This window comes from Dermacentor variabilis, unplaced genomic scaffold, assembly GCF_050947875.1.
Source record: "Dermacentor variabilis isolate Ectoservices unplaced genomic scaffold, ASM5094787v1 scaffold_12, whole genome shotgun sequence".
Taxonomy (NCBI): Eukaryota; Metazoa; Arthropoda; class Arachnida; order Ixodida; family Ixodidae; genus Dermacentor; species Dermacentor variabilis.
The window spans coordinates 12,926,482-12,944,040 of record NW_027460280.1 but is presented as its reverse complement, the minus strand read 5'-3'; the positions used below and the strand labels follow the sequence as shown (position 1 = coordinate 12,944,040).

The 17,559-nt window shown below is 45.6% G+C and overlaps 2 protein-coding genes across 2 annotated transcripts in view; both read left to right on the top strand.

The window, feature by feature from the left end:
- The window catches only part of LOC142565934 (protein Skeletor, isoforms B/C-like), a 325,890-nt gene that overhangs the window by 193,129 nt on the left and 115,202 nt on the right, over window positions 1–17,559 (top strand). Inside the window, exon 9 of the mRNA XM_075676557.1 lies at window positions 11,108–11,174. Coding sequence (XP_075532672.1) covers window positions 11,108–11,174 — 67 coding nt within the window. The remainder of the gene's footprint in view (window positions 1–11,107; window positions 11,175–17,559) is intronic.
- On the top strand, window positions 7,963–9,611 carry LOC142565936 (uncharacterized). Its single transcript, XM_075676558.1, has 2 exons — window positions 7,963–8,222; window positions 8,739–9,611. Exons 1-2 carry the CDS (start codon window positions 8,133–8,135, stop codon window positions 9,063–9,065), a joined length of 417 nt encoding a protein of 138 aa, XP_075532673.1. The 5' UTR covers window positions 7,963–8,132; the 3' UTR covers window positions 9,066–9,611.

The following is a 17,559-nucleotide window of genomic DNA, read 5'->3' as shown; positions in this document are numbered from 1 at the left end:
TGCCACTCCCTTTCCTGATGTTGGACTTGTTACCGATATATAGAACTTCTACCAACTTTCTATTTACTTTACTGACTATCTATTCACCTTTACATTCTCGTAACATTTGTTCATACACTCTCAAAATACTTCTGTCTTACTTTTATATAGAGAATATTTTCAATACACCGTTAACAGACTTTTTTCTCGTTTTTGTATAAATAATGTTTCAAGTATGCCGTTAAAAGACTCCCTTCTTACTTTTTTATAAAGACTCTTTCGAATACACCGTTAAAAGACTTCCTTCTTACTTTTGTGTAAAGACTATTTTAAATACGCCGTTAAAATAGTTCCTTCGTACCTTTGTATAAAGAATTTTTAAATACACCGTTAAAAGACTTCCTTCTTACTTTTGTATAAAGAATATTTTAAAGACACCGGTAAAATAGTTCTTCCTACCTTTTGTGTAAACAATATTTTACGTACACTGTTAAAAGACTTCCTTCTTAGTTTCATGTAAAGAATAGTTTAAGTACAACGTTAACATACGTTCGTCTTGCTTTAGTCTAAAAAAGTTTAGTATTCCGTCAAAATGCTGTTTATTTTGTGCAAAGAATGCTTTACTAAACATCATCAATATATTTTTTTTTCTGAAGGACATGTATCCTCAGTACGTCAACAGCTCGTACTGTTTGCTGAAAAATATTTAGAATGAGAAGTCAATTGACAGTTTTTGAAAAATTTTTATACCACACATAAATGCCGATATATTACATACTCAGGAATCAAGCTATTTGTTTTAAATCACAGTTCCAATCCAAGTCGGTGGTGGATTGCTGACGGAGTGGCACTGAAATGTTTAAAGAAAGGTGTTCGTAAACTGTTAGAACTAATCTTTTTAAAGGTTCTACTGGACTACGTGAGTGTGCGGTGACGTCAGCACATTTCGAGAAAATTTCCTTGCGCCACACCACCTCACCATTGTGATATAGCATAGTACTGTGCCGGCCGCGCACCAGTTACAAAGCTTTATCCTGGCCTTAGGGCTGGTTAACTAAAGGTTTGGGCCGTGACACCGCCCGCTTGCCGCACGCGTGCGGTCTTGCGCAAAACTGTGCATTTCGCACACTGGTTCACATTTAGGCTCGCACACTGGGCTCGCACATGCAGTGTAAACCGCAATGTGTGCCCCACTGTGTGAAATGTGCAAATTTTCACCCGACCGCAGGCGGGTGGTGTGGCGTGCGGCTCGAGCGTAAATCCTCCCTTACGACGCACTGCTACTGCAAGGTAACCAATTAGCTTTGCAACGAGATAATCAGGTCAATGCACTCCGCCATATAAATAGTACGCCCTAAGCTGGAACATATATGCTCAGTAGCGTCACGGTATTTACTAAAAAGAAGAAAAATAGCCGAAACTCAGAGTAACACGGCGCTGGAACGTTGCTTCTCAAATATCCAAAAGGCTGCAAAATACAGCTGCTGCTGAGTGAGAGCGAGTGTTGACTTGAGAAAGCGCACAGATGGAATACAAAAAAAAAAGCTTTACTCGTTGCAAGTGACACCTTTCTGTGAAAAAAAAATACTGACATTATCGTTACTCTGCAAAAAAATGTAGCTTTGTTCGCGTCCCTATTCGCACGATTTCGTCCCGGCGTCCTACCGGCGACTTGTGCACATTAAAGGAAGCTAATAGGACGTTGCATCAAAGCAAAGGCAAATCAACTATGTCAACTGATGTGCTTTTATGCAATGATCGAAAAGGGAGAGGGGCGTAAAGAGGGGCTTTAGTTCCGTGGTGGTCAAGGCGTAGCGGATGGATGGAAAGAATGTCACATGCTTTCTCGCGCGTGCGCACAAATTTGACAGTAGTCCGAGTTGGGCAAAGAGGGAGACCATCGCAATCTCCATCGGTTCCTTTGCGACGCCGGCGTGTTACGGTCGGAGCGATGTAGGTATTTGGTCGCGTATTGTAGCAGCAATCTAGCTATTTTTGCTGCTGTTTATGCTTATGCTGTGTTGTAGCTGATTCATCGATGTAAGCCAACCAGCAACGTGCTTGCGAAGCCCACGGCGCTTTCTTCGTTCCGTAATGTGAACTTTTATGCAACTTCTCTGCCAGCTGCCATGCAGTAACGTGGGAAGTGATTTAATATTGGCACTGTTCGTGTTTGACACTGCCCAAGTATCGAACAGCTGTTCCTGGAGACAGCACTGCATCGAAGTTTTGTCTGTCTCCAAATTATTACAAAAGGTATGTTGTTTTCCATCATTTTCATAAACACATTATTTTCATTTAAGTTTCCTATGCCGCATTTTGGCATTCTGGCGCGAACTCTAATGACGTCAAATGTTTTATGAACGATTTTCTTACATTTTTGAGCTACCCCGCGTCACCCGGTTCGCTTGAAGTTGCTGTAAACACGAAACGTACAAACAATACGTTTTCACAGCGGTTGCGATCACTTAATATGTGGTTAATATTGTCTGACCATGAACTCATTCTTTGCTCTTTCGTACTCTGGCTGTACAGAATGAGAGATAGTGAAATATTGAGCGTATAGTTTCACGGTTCACAATGACATAGGTTGCACTGGTTAAAAAAGCGCGAATGTAAAAGAAAACCATTGGCACTTGTATACCCACTCCAACCTATATCATTGTTAACTGGTATTTTTTGACACTGATATTTTGTTTTCGAATAAAAATACACGAACACGTGAAAGTTTAGAAGCGTTCCATATAATAAGGCGTGCTTAAAAATGCATCAGTCAGCCATTGGTTGCTATCACTGACAAAGAATTTGTATTCTTGAATACTGCTTCAAGCTTTGTAATCTGTTTTGACAAAAATTGATGACTCGTTTTGCACATGCTTGGTGCCGCTAGCTGGCGGCTTTTATGTTCTGTGTCTGTCCAAAAATAAACAGTTGTGGGTAAGCGCTCGTGTGGGTAAGCGCTCGTGTGTGCACCTTCTCTGTGTCCTTGTCTATTGCGCGTGCTACAAATTTCACCATGAATAAGCCATGTAATTGACTTTTTCAGTGAGTAAATTATTTATGCAGAAAATGGGTTAAGAAAACATTTTGGGAAACTCAAATTATTCAGGCCACAACTTTGGGGGCTATAACAATAGTTTTAGGCTGTTTCCTTTTTGGGGGAAACTACCTTACACAGTTTCCTAATTTTAATAACACGTTGTAAACATAACGCCGCAAAGGATATGCATTGCAATATGTGCCCCATCCTTGCTTTTCCTCTGCAAGTATACATGGTTGACGCCTATAATTTTAGCATTCAAGTGAACTTGCATGTTAACCTTGATAAAAAGCTGTTTTATATATGTATGTGCTAACCTGAAGATGATGTTAACATTGACCATCTTGTTTCTGTGCAGGGTTCATTCTGCAAGTATTCTCGGAGACATCAGCTCTGAATGTAAAAAAAATACATTATCATTGATGCTTGCAAGAGATTATGTGACAGCTGCCATGCCGTAATCAACTAAGTCATTTTATGTATTATTTTTATTAAGTTCTCCGCTCCGTGCTGCACTTGATTTCATTAATCAGAAGCCACCGCAACAATGGACAGTCTTTAGTGACTCCAAGGCAGCCCTTCAGTGCATACGGAGCCCAATGCACCACAGAGCCAATGAACAACTGTTCTCAGAAATTCGGCACATATATCATCAAATCCATGACAAGGGACACAACATAATCTTTCAGTGGCTTCCAGGACATTGTAACATCAGCGGGAATGACCACGCAGACGAAGCCGCCCGATCTGCACATGAAAGTGGTCAACGAGTCTTGATTCCGCTTTCACGAGCAGACGCTGCGGGTGGGCTGCGATTGATGTCCCGTGAGTGTTCTTTGCCCCTGTGGGACTCAAATGTATTCACCATGTGTCGGTTGCGTTCGTTGTCTCCGGACATACGGACGCGCCTCCCGCCTGGGTTAGCACGACGTGAACAGAGCATGCTCTACCGTCTGTGGCTAGGCGTTGTCTTTACGAACTCATATGCTTTCTTCATTGGAATGGCCAACAGCCCCACGTGCGACACATGTAACATCGATGAGACGCTCGCACATATTATCTGTGTCTGCCCCCAGTATAGTGCTCAGAGACAAGTGATGTGCAGAGTACTGGACCAGTTGGACAATCGTCCACTATCAGAACTAAAAGCTTTAGGCCAATGCTCCGAAAGAATATCCGCGTTGAAGGCCTTACTCGCGTTATTAAGGTTCCTGCGGTCTTCGTGGCTTCACGAGAGACTCTAAGAATGCCGCCCCGACCGCTCTGTAGTGTAAGCGCTTTTTTCGTGCTTGTCTCCCTTTCTTTCTATCTCCCCTTCCACTCTGTTTCTTTTTTATCCCCCTTAACCCTTCCCCCTGCGCAGGGTAGCCAACCAGAACTACCTCTGGTTAACCCCCCTGCCTTTCTCTGTATTATTTTCTCTCTCTCTCTCTCTCTATTACCTTCCTCATCATTTTCTGTAAATATTATTGTGTGAATAAAGTTCTTTTAGTGCAAACTTGCATCTGTTTCCATCTACATGCACCTTCTAGGTTGCATATTGCCTTTTATCAACTTGTTCACACATACTGACAAATGTTTACACTATGCTACTAGGTCGTATGTAGGACAAATGTTACTAGGGGGCTAGTAAAACGTCAGTGAAAGTACAAGGGCATGTAAGTAAAACACTGCCACAATGTTGCTACAGAGCCTGAAGAGCTGTGTTCGTTGACTGTTACGAGAATGTTTACAGACTATCTATGAACATGCTTCAATTGAAGTACGGTGGCCAATTGTTCACAGGATGTTACTAGGGTATATAAAGACAAATGTCAATAGGTGATTGGTAGGAAGTTGGCACAATGTTTACAAACATACTTCAATTGGAACAATGTTAATATGGTGTATAAAGGACTGTTAATACGGGAATGCTAGGAAGTTGGCAGAACTTTTACAAGCATTTTTCAATGGGAAGAATGTTAATATGAGGTTGATAGAAAGTTGGCAGAAGATGTATGAACAGTCTTCTTTTGAAAGAATGTTACTAGGCTGTATAAAGACAAACATTGAAATAAGGTTGGTGGGAAGCATAAAGACTTCCTATGAACACATTTCTATTGGGAGTTGGTGGCCAGTTGTTTCTAGGGTGTTACTAGAGCGTTGTTAAGATGTATAAAGACAGTTGGTAGGACTTCAATAGACTGTTGGTAGATTCTAGTAACAATAGTCTAAAGATGGTCTAAAGAATGTTGCTTGAAATTTTTGTAAGGGATAGGCCAAGCAATGGGCCCATGCCGTCCAATCCACTGCTGCGGGAATACTTCATGCAGCCATTTGCAAGCTTTGATGCTGCCGTGGGCGGCATCATGCTGATACCAAATATCCTTGATCCTAGCCAATGGAACTTCGCAAAGAAATTCCTTAAGCGCCCCATCAAGGATGTCGTTGACGCATCTTTCTCCTGTAAGCGTGTTATCAAAAAACACGGGGCCAATGATAGTGCCACCGTAAACTCCACACCAAACATTAACCGACCACTGATATTGGTGCTGTGTCTTCAAAACAGAGTGAGGGCTTTCGTCGCTCCAATAGTGAGCGCTGTGGATGTTCACTTGGGCATTACGTGAGAAGGTAGCTTAGTCGGTCCACAATATTTTGTTGACAAAGCCTGGATACTCTTCCGTCTTGATTATAATCCAGTTTGCAAAGTCCTTTCGATTTTGGAAATCGCGGAGCTCCAACATCGGGCAGCTGCACGTGGTACGGATCAAGTTGCCTCTTCCTAAGTACTCTCCACACTGAAGATTTTGACAAACTCCAGCTTCAGCACCCACACTACGACCACTTGCATGTGGGTCTAAATAAAACTGATAGCATATCTGTCTCCACATCATCGCCCATGATTGAAGATTTGTGTCGTTTCTTCGTAAAAGTACCAGTCTGTCTCAGCGTTTCATATGCACGCACAATCGTCATTGAGGTCGGACGCGTACCTGGATGCCAGCATTGAAATAGCTCAACTGCGCGCCTTCTATGTCCACTTGACGCACCTAGATCCAAAATCATATCCGCTCTTTCCTCATTGGAGTAACCCATATCTGCTGCTCAGCGTTGGTCACAGCCATATAGCGTGGCTGCGGAGAACATGCAGGGATACGGGCGCCTGAGGAGCACTGGATATATTGCAGTTCGGTGGGATTGGTTCAAACGGGGTACATAATGTATGATCTACATCCGGTAAACTGGAACAGCCTGCGGGTGCACTCTCTCAAGGACTGACGCGTCAGTGACGGTACACAAGTGAGAAGCTAGACGCGGCCACCCGATACTACGACCACGAGGCGATGCGCACTTGCGGGGTGCGAGGTGACAAAAGAACGCCTTGTAGACAGTAAGTGTGAGAAGGAGAGCAGACGGGGCCAGTGCGAAAAGAGTCATCGTCTGAAGAAGATGTGCGTAATGTTGCTTGAATATAGCCAAGGTTTTTTTTACCACTAGTTAGTTTTGTCCCCGGTGAGTTATGCGCTGTTATTCGATCCCTAAGGTTTAAAGTTGTAGCGTCGTCGTTCAATTCGAAAACCACTAAAAGGTCATTTGTGTACAAAGGCAAGATTGTAGGAGCCGTCATCGCCTTCCATCGTTCCCACGCGCTTCGCCCTTTCCTTTCAAGCAGATTCAAAATGCTGTTTTAGTCTTTATTTTTTCGTGGCCTTATACCCCTGACAGACGGGCACTCCTTTAGGTAAGGGGACATCTACCGGAAAGGCGTTCAAGTGCAGTGACAAACGACAAAGGAGTATCTCCTTTACGGTAAAGTTCGGGAAAGGAGATCGCGCATCTGCTTTTCGAGCGGAAAAGGAGTTACTCTCGCACCCAGCGTGCACAACTCCTCAATAGAAGGAAACCTGCCACACAACTACGGTGGCCCACAAATATTTTTTTTACCTTGCGAAAATGTTTTAATTGTTAGCAGTAATGCGATTTGTCGAATAGTGAAGATTTGCTCTAGCTATAGTCTCAAACGCTCGCATAACGTCGCTAGTACCGCCATGTTGAATTCCGTCAGTGTCGTCGTCGTTTGCTTCGCGCATGTGGTGTTTTGACATCGTGAGATGGAGGCTACACAATTAGCGCCTGCAGGAAATACCCTGAAGAAACCGCGCGTCCAGTGGTCCGAAAAGGCGACCTGGGTGCTTATAAAGCTGTGGGAGGACCACCTGGACGCTTTACGAGGTCAGAAACACAACGGCTGGGTGTACGACAAGATTGCTGAAAGCGTCAGCAGCATAGGCCTTCCCCGCACGCGGGCAAAAGTCCACAGTAAAATAGATAACTTGACTCAGACATGCAGGTAAGACGGTGACTTATTGTTCTTCTCGCTGTGAGCGGTCGCGAGCGCCACGCTCGTATGCTTAGCGTGTGCATGACAGAGAACCTGATATTTTATCGCTAAAGTCAAAGTTTCGAGATCGGTACCCTGCCTGGTGTATGGTAGAGCTATGTTGCATTATTGAATCAGCTGTAAGCGAAGGCGTGCCAACGACAGAAAACATGCAGCAGTGTCAGAACAGCTATGTTCGCATACGAAGTGTACGGCCGCAATGCTGCCGCGAACGCCGTGGCTTCGTAGCACGTGCCTCGTGGTGCTTCTCTTTAGGTCAGCCTCGAGGTTTGCAATTTCCACGTGTCTCAAGTCTTGATAGCCATAACCTTAAATATGCTTTAGTCTACACCAAAAAAAAAAGAAAGATAAGATTGAAACCTTGTGAGGTGAAAAATTGTGCCGTCAATGAAAAGCCACGTTGAGTTGCCTCCTGTGCTAACAATAGCTAGGGATGTTTTCGCCTAGCACTTAATTGGCGCGACTTTTATTTATTTTGATACATTACCAAAGAAGCTGCCGTGGTCAAAAGTACTCGTTTAGTTTGTCACACAGGTGAACTTGCTTTCAGGCAGCAATAAACTGATAAGCTTGCATAGGTTCTTTTATGTATTTCTACGCTGCTCATTGTAATGACATTGCTTTTGGTGCTTCACAACTGAAATCGACTGTGATCTTCTTTGTTTTAGAAAACATGAACGTGACCTAACCACTGGGTCTTCGCCACCGACGTCGCCGTACTTTGGCGAAATGAAGAGGTTCATTGGGTGTTTGCCTATAAATGACTCATCCCTCATGGAGGAGAGCTGCTTCAACAGCAGCAGTGACACTGTTGAAAAGGTATGCAATCAACAAACCACCAATCTGCAACTTCCCTGCAATTAGTAAATGCCCGTGCATTTACACCATTAATGTTGTGCACGCTTATGTTTTACCACAGTTTGACTCACGGAAGTGTACATTTCTTTTGAGAGAGTTGCGAAACTTTCCTCGATTTGGCTGCCCCTTCTTCACAAGTGAAGTCGCTTTCTGCACTGCCAAATTGAAGAGGCGAGTGCAGCCAAATTGAAGAGACCTTTGCTTTGCGTGATAAAGTTGTTTTTGTTACTTGAAGCTTATTTTTATAAGAATGCTCCTAGATGCCCAGAAAGGCTGTCGTGTTTGGTGCCATATTGTACTGCACATAAAGAATTCTATCCTCATTTGTGCAGTTTATTTCTTCAATGTAATTATCAACAGCTGTGATTGTGGATATAACGAAGTGGCCGTGTTACGCTTAAGAGGTCTCTATGCGCTGCCTCTGGTTAAATATTTTGCTTGCAATCTTTGTAGCAGTTTTTTCTTGCATGTTTACAGCTGATCTCTGACGTAGAAATTGGACTGACTTCAGATTTTACCGACAGTGAAAGCACATCAGTGCCAGGAACGCGGGCACAAGAGCCACCACCACCTTCACCCAACGTGCAGTCTGCTCTGAGCCCTGAAACGAGGACAGCAGCGCGTGTAACGAGGAAGCGACGGCGCACCGTCACCACAGCAACTGAAATGCAAGGTTCCATGCTTGATGAGTGGAGAATGCTGCGAGAGCAACTTCAACGGGCGCAAGAAAACGAATTCGAGCTCCGAAACAAACACCTGCAGCTGCAAGCAAAGCTCGCGAAGCAGTTGTTGGTTTTTTTTTAAATAAAACCTGAGGCAGAAAAAACGGACACTTTCTTTTATTTATGAGTGTCAGCACAAAGCATGTTCATGTTGGGGCCCAATTTCTAGAAGGTAGCTACCTAGGTCTACGCCCTCTGTCTGTAGTAGTCCACGAGTACAGAACGCACGCTGGCTGCATTTACAATTTCACAATCGCGACTACGCACAGGTTGGGGCAGTTGGTTGTCAGACTGTTGTACTTCCTGGAGCCACTGAAACTGAACTGCATTATTGAAATGCTCACAGCATGCCGCATGCGCGAATCACCAGGCGAGTATTGTCAATATGATATTGCATTCTCTTCGACGTGAAGCGACACCTTGCTTTATGTCTCCCTAAAGCCTTTTCTACTTCACGTCTCGCTCGGCTGATGTGGCCATTGAATGTTCTCTGGTCTTCATTCAGTGGACCGTTGTGTCCAAATGGCTTAATGAGATTTTGTGTCAGTGGGAAGGCTTGGTCGCACAATATCAGAGGTGGGACGGCAGCTCCTCCAACTGCATCAACCGGAGCCTTAAAAGGGGCACTTGCAACCACCTGGGAGAGGCTCGACATTCGGTAGACATGCGAGTCGTGGCTGCTCTCAGGGCACCCACGTTTGCATACCTGAAACGGTACTTGTGGTCCACGAGAGCCAGAAGAATAATGCTGTGCCTGCGAAAATGAACATATAGTCAAGTCAATAAGAACACCTATTGTCCCATTTAAAAGTGGTTGCAATTTTAATGTTAATAGATTGAGAACAATTGATGAACGCGTTGACAACACGTTGGGATGGAAAAGTGGATATGTTGGTTTTCCACATTCTGAGGTGAAAGGCACTAGACGATGCACATAATATATCTCTTATTTGTGTCTATGCTCCTTTCACCTCGGGACATTGACATCAGCCTTATATTCAGGTAATTTCCTAACATTAGCCTTATATGTACAATCTCCTCAAGCTCTCCTGATCATATCTTTACTGTGTATCACGCCAAGTAAATAAATTTGATGCTGTGTTCGTCTTGGTTGCCACGACGCTTCGTAGCATTTCACGGCTCTTGCAAGCTACCACTGCCAATTTTTTCAATGGAAATTTCCTGTCGTGATAATGCTCTTAGTCTAAATACGCGGCTTTTTAAAAATGTTTTCTCTCTTGTGGCATTAACAACCAGCGCTATTTTTCTTGCGGCGTTCATCTGAGGAACTGCCTAAAGAAGTTAGTGTGGTCCGTGTGTCATAGGCGCAACTCCTTTCTACAAAGGGTCCTTCAGAGTAACAACAGGCGTTTACTGCAAAGGACTTTACTTTTGCCCGTGTGTCAGGGGTATTAGCCGCGTTGTCGCTTCAGCACCGCTGGGCCAGCAGCATGCATTTGCACCGTCATGTGATAGGAGCGGCATGCCCAGATACCTACACCAGGCATAACGTCCTGTCGTGATCCGGTCTCGCTGCAGCCGACCTTGTTCGCCCATCGCGCGCTTGAGAGCAGCACAGTAACAGTGCGTCCCGTCACGCGGTATTTTTTTTCATATTTCGCGGGCTTTCTTTGGAACGCGGAAAAACGGGCCGCGTGATGCATAGCACGTTGGAAAAAAATTATTGAGAGGTTTCTCAAGGTGCCCTACAACTCTCCGTATCGCACCTTGGGTCTGCACCCAATACTCAAAAACTTGATTAATTAAACAATTAATCCGTTAGTTAATTAGGGGAAAAGAAAAATAGCCCGAGTAACTGTAGGCCAGTGCCAACATCATGCATTCGGTTCAGCTCGCGTCCGGAGTGCCTTTCATTTTTGAAGCTTTGGCTCAAGATATGTGGGACAACCTATATGCATATATTTAATTTGGCACATTCTATTTCGCTTCTGGATTGCCATGAAGTTCCGAAGGCGAATGTCCAGAATTCCTGCACGAGACCTACTATGAGCACATACCGCACACTATTCAGCGTCAGCCCCATGAGATGCCTTAGAACATCATGACAGCAGTCGCACGCATCCTCTTCTGAAGCTCATGCGCATTCTTTCTCCCTTGTTTCAGATGCCCACTTCCTCATTGGCACCACAGACAAGCCAGATGGATCAGGCACAGTTATTCAAGCCGACAGGTGAACACTTTCCAGGTCATAACAGCGCATGCGCTTATCGGCAATTGTTCGCTCTGTGTACCTGCTTCTGGACACAACCAGTTTTGTTCGCAGCACAGATAACCAGTTCTTTTTTTTTTTTTTGGTAACACCATAATACCGGTCGTGAGTAATGGCTATCCCATAACTTGCAAAGAAAGATACTGACATGTCCGCGCAAACGCTTCCTTCCGCACTGGACGAACATTTTTTTTTTTACGCGCAAGCGTCACTGGCCAGCTAACGCAATTGGAGGATCGTTGTTCGAAACCTCGAAGCGGAAGCCGCCTGCAGCTGAAGAGAATCGCGCGCCTCAGAAAGTACGAAACACCGCGCTGAGATGATGATGATTTCATGACATGCCCTTTGAAATGCTGCGGTGACAGTCACCTAGCCTGCTTGGTTTAATCAGGTATGCTATGCATCTTTATTATCTAGCATTTTTGTATATATCTCCTTAACCTTTTTTCCCCTTCAAAATCTACCTTGTACCCCTAGCTATGACTGTAAGAGATCCGGAGCGGCTTGCGCGAACATTTAATACTAAAGATAATAACGAATTTAAGAACGCGTTCTTAAATGTTCAATAGCCAACACCTAGTCCATACAAGAACGCCTTTTTAAATTGGTCATTATTTTCGTTATTAAATGTTCGTGCAAGCCGCCTCCGGCGCGAACTCTTCCCTCCTTTTTTTCAACCGGCACTCTAAACGTCTCTCGCTTATCTCGACTGCTGACCGGTTGACGAGTCCGTCCACTTTAAACCCAAGCGCACCTGTACGTTACGTACAGTTCTCACTGGTGAATTTCTTCGCATGCCATTAGTATGTGCTGAGTGGTCTCCAGATTTTTGCTATAGCTTATACTTGCCTCATTAGTTCCAAATATTTGTCTTGTATGTTTTTGTCCTTAGGCTACCGGCTCGAGCCTCAAATAGCAAGGTGCACTGCCCTTTGTGTTATCGTACAGACTATCGCTTTGCTTTCCCGCTATAAAGCTTACTGCTTATTATAAACTTCATGCGCTGTAACTCTAAAGGAGCCCGAAGATGCAGGCGCGTTTTAGCTCTGTACCACTAGTAAAACAACTCTCCTATTTCTTATTTTTTTTTTTGCTTTACTGTGACTTCTCAAGCTATGCTTTTCAATAAAAACGAACCTTCTGCACTTATTATTCATTAATATTAGAGTTTGCAAGGAAGAAGAACCGCACCAGAAAGTTCCATCGTCACCGCGTGTCTCGAAGCCGAGGGGCCCTATTCTCGACTTTCCGCCATTTTGTTCGAGGCGTGACGTTGCCGAAACGCGTGCAATATGCCGCTGATGGCCGCCCCGTTGTGCTTTCGTAACGTGGCCCAAACTTGACGTTTTGCCTAATGGTATCTTCGACTGGTCTCCTCCATATCCCGAAGCAGAGTCGGGCAGATCCAGTGTTCCACGAACTCGGAGGAGAAGGGCGCAAGCTGAACGCGTGACTCGCTCTCGGAGGAGGAAATGGCAGATTTATAGCCACGTGACTACTGCCAACGTCCGATGTTTCGCATATCCAAAGCTCCCGTCGCTGCCATAAAACGAGTGTTCGTCAAAACGCCAGCATGCAGTGACCTAGGCTGCCTAGGTTACGGTGGACCGTCGCCAACAACGGCGACTCTGTCCTGTGATGACGTTCCGGGAAACACTTCACTCTCGACGACTGCTCCGACACAGGGGTCGGAGTGCCTCAAAGCGCTCCAAGATGGAGGAGAGCGATCGAAAAGAGCCAGCCGAACATAAGGCGCGCACCCTCTTTCATCAAGCCGAAGACAACGCTGCTCAATCTAGAGCCCGCCGAAACGGCCAGCCGATGATGCCATAAGAAAGTGAAATGAAGGCACTGAACCTAATGTTCTTCATAAAGCGAAGCAGTTTTCCTCCTCAGCAAAAATAAAGCAGCTAGCTCAAAGCGTACGATTACTCCGTCAAAAACGCTTCTCGCTTCTGTCGTCTGCTGCGTACAAGCCATAGTCGGCTTCATTGGCTAGAACGACAGGACCGGCGCCGGTGCTGCCATTTGTGTTCTTCAATCCTGGTCTATTGCGCCTTGCTGTTTACTCATTCAAGCACGAACCAACTAGCCCAAGCAAGAGTTTTACTTCATTAGCTAGGATGCGCGTCCCCGGGAAACAGGCTGAGCCATCGTAAGCTGGCACCGATGCGCTTGTTTTCTGCCTTGAGACAACATACGCGACCTGATGAGCGCACTTTCTAGGTCGCGTTATCGCTATCTCGCGAAGTTCAAGTGACTCCGCCCTACTCGCTGGGCACAGAGACGGCCGAATATCTCTGCTAGCGTTGCGGGCGCCATACGTATCCGCTTGCGCTAAGCGAGCGCCGGCGCTGCCATTTCTCGTTCACTTTTCTGCTTACCCGCACCGCGTGAGGAACCTTTAAGGCGCCGCCTTGCGTACATTTCTTTTGATAAATTAAATGGTTTCCGTTGTGATAACCTCTGATGATGTGAAAAGTCATTAATCTTGATTACACTACAAACGCAGCAGCTAAAAGTGCAAAAAATCGCAGAAGGCTTGAAATGTTCAACCAATATTATTGGACATAAACACGTTCTTTTAAAGAAGGATGGCCCAAAACACAAATGCCAACACCACCCTAGAGCTATGCAAATGCTATGGGCACGCTTTATGAACAAAAGATTTTCACGGCCCCAAACGACGGGGAAAATTCGGCGATATGCTTGCCTCTCAGTCGCCATTGCACATGGCCGCTCATTAGCATAATTGGCGTGACTCGTCGCACCATAAATTATGGCGAAAAATCACTGTAATGGCGGCCCAGCGCGACGTCGCGCAACGTCAATATGGCCATTACGAAATGGCCCTTCCTTTGACGCTGCTCAAGGGATAGTCACTCAGCCAATCAGCAAGCTGACATGGCGGCTATGATGGACCAACACCTATTAGCACAAACGGCTCCGCGCAGGCGGCCCGTTTTGGCATGGATGCCACGAGGTGGCGCACTGCAACTTTCCCTACCGTTGAGGTATCTGTCCAGGAAAAACATTGATTCACAGTGTAAGAAAAAAAACTAGGAAGCTTACCAGCAAGTATGCGGCCTGTAGGGTGAGCAACACAGCAACAAAGAACGTCGAGCGGAAAGTAAGAAAGGCTGAAATAATCTCATGGGTGGCGGCAATGGAAAGGAACCTGCCATGAGTAACTACTTAAGAGGAAAAAACGAAATCAGGAAAGAAACAATTTATGTTAACTCAAAGGAAAAATCATTACTTTTCGAAGCGATATCAGTTCGGTGTAGAGATCCGTGCAGTCCACCGTGCGCGATGCCGCCCAAGCAAGCGTTTCACTTTGTTTTCAGTGCACAAGGAGTGCCAAGCGCGCCGCAGGTGGGCCAACTAGACTGACAAAGTAGCATACTTAGTCACAGCGAGCGCTCTCCAACGTCGGCCTGATGCGGGAATCGTACGCACAGTGCCTGAACGCTGCAATTTGCAAAACGGTGCCGCATTGGTCAGGGCCACCTCTGTGGGTACAAGATTTGTCTGGGTTGACAGGACTAATAAAATAATAACGTGATGGAATGGCTACAAAAGTAGCATTTATTTTGCAAATTACAAAGCATGTGCGACGGTCAGGCTGATTAGCCACCCATAAGCATGCGGATTGTGTTGGATATGTGGTGATGAACGTCACACTGCTCCAACAGCCGTCAGTCTAACCCACATGTGTGAGCTTGGGACCGATCACTGATGAGCTACCTGCACAAACATATTAGCAGCAAGCACTTTGTGATGGGCGGCCCGTTGCCACATCAAACGGCGGTGAATGTTCGCCACGGCCACATTGCCTAGGCCACTAGACCTAACGACGCTGCTTCATCGGGTGCTGGCGACCAAAGTTATTGTTTGGTGCCAAATCGACACATGTCTATTTGCAGCAGCCGCACAACACTCCGAAAGCCAGCAAACCGCCTCACAAATGAAAGCAAGTGCATGGGAACAAAGTTCTTCATTGCCGCCATCTTTGTAACAGACCGTACGGCAACCTCTTGTTCCCGGAACCGTTCGTAGACACATATTGGTCGCTTTCTGTAGCTTCCAGCAACTTGTCACAAGACTGGCTTTGGATTTACAAGGTGGGCGCGAAAGTGTCATTACTCTGTTGCATGCATTTGCACAGATGGCTTGGGAACGAAGGAGGGCGAGGGATAGCGAGCGTCGTGCAAGCTTGCCATGATCTTCCAAATCATGTCAAACCTTAGAATGAAAAGGCACAGACAGTGCCTGCTCTTCATTATTTTCGTGCCGGATGCGTGTGGAGTGGTGCTCATGTCACGTGAGGCGCAGTCCTTTCGTCTGTCGTGCAGATTGGCCTCATGATAACCCACTTAACCTAAATACCGTAAAGTTGGGACAGGCGTATTTTGGAGAAAAATTGGAAAGCTTCTGTCTAATAGATAAAAGATTGCCACAAAACACACATTCACTATTCAGTTAGGAACCTCATCAGTATTCAGTACAACAGAATGTCACTAATTCATTAGTTTTAGAGGAAAAAAACGCACTTGATTCTATTCAACACAAATTCTCTGGACAAAAAATACATGTATATTTTTCAGACCTTCAGATACAAGAACTGAACTCTAATCAGAGCTGGCATAATAATTTGGTATTCGCTGTACTAAGAGTGGACCATAATGTGTATCCTGATTTCTGTGTGCCTAGGCTGCTCATAGCTTGCTACATTTTTGTTATATAATGCTGCAAGACTCTCAAGCGCGTTCAGCACCGTATTTTTGCCCCAAAATTTGTACGCATTACATTTTGTGAAAAATATTCTAATATTCTATATCAGATTCAATATTTTACTTTTTTATTGATTCTATTTCCATTCAATATTCTATTCGAAATCTACAATTCTGTATTCGCACACTTCTATTTGGGACCATTGGTAGCTCTCAAGGTCCCCTGCTTTGCGCGAGGCTCAGAGCGGTATCGATACGGCGGCACGACTCACCATTCTGAATAGCTACCCGGGGGCGCTGGTTTTTGGACGCCAAGGAACAAAAAGACGCGACGAGCGGATGACTCGGGGCCTCTCGGTGAGCGCTTAAAACTTTTCCTTTTTTATTTTTACAGAGAAGTGTTAAGTGCTGTTCAAATTTAGCGAAAATATATCGTGTACCTAGGCACGTACAGCGTGCATGCGTGAGATTCGGGAAACAAGAGGTTAGTGCCAGGAAGAAACATGATGTCATGAACAGCGCCCTCTGGGCCGCACTTTTGCGCCACAGGGCAGCCGCCTGCGGGATTATCTTACTGAGCTATGTCGAATGCTGGGTTGCGGTAGCCGGAAGTTCAAATCCCCCTGCTTTTTTTCCCTTTTTTCACGATTGTGTATCTGAATTTGAGATTCTCCAGTAGGCTACATCTGCAGGCTTAGACTGCCGCCTGACACCGGCGAGAGATGCCGAGAGCGAGTGGGGCTATACTAATCCAGGTATAGCCAAATTAGGAAGGCGCAATAAGCTTGAACACAGACACTCCCTCACCAGAACAGGAATTGACCTCCCTGGTGCAGTATTCGGCCAGAACCTCCCTGATGATATCTACAATTAACCCATGCCCCTCAGTCTCCAGCAGCTGCAGAGCACCTGAACAAGGCGGGGGTCAGACTTGCAACGCAGCAGAGGGTGCTAAGAATCTCTGGGTCCGGACAGGCTGCCAACGGCAACTGACCCTGTCAACCTTTAGCAGCCGAACTCTGTCGAGTGACACTAGCTTAACAGGACTCTTTGAGGAACTATCAGACGTTGTTTGGGATATTATAGGCCTTAGTGAGATCAAAAGAACTGGTGAGGCTTATACATTGCTAAATAACGGCCATGTCCTCTGCTATAGAGGCCTCCCTGATAAGCAATACGGAGTAGGATTCCTAATTCATAAAGACGTGACGGGCAACATTGACAAATTCTACAGCATTAATGAGAGGCTAGCAGTAGTCGTAATCAAACTTAATAAGAGGATAGATTAAAGGGCGCGGCGGCTTCCACAACATGCGGCTGCTTCACAATGCGCTTCTCTTCTTTACGCAGTTTCTTGGCCTTCTGATGCAACCGTATGACAACTGCCGGGATGTCATTGCGATCACCACCTTTGCGCATGACCGCGACGCCCCATCCCGACACGTGCATCAAAATCCGATATGGATGCCAATGGATTACCTGCGTCATCGCATCACGTCAGCAAGCACTGAGCGCTTCCTGTGGGACCTGCAGGGGGCGTCCCTGTGCCGAGACACTATAAGAGGACTTCCAGCAAATTTCCTTGCCACTGGGCACGGCGGCTTCCACAACAT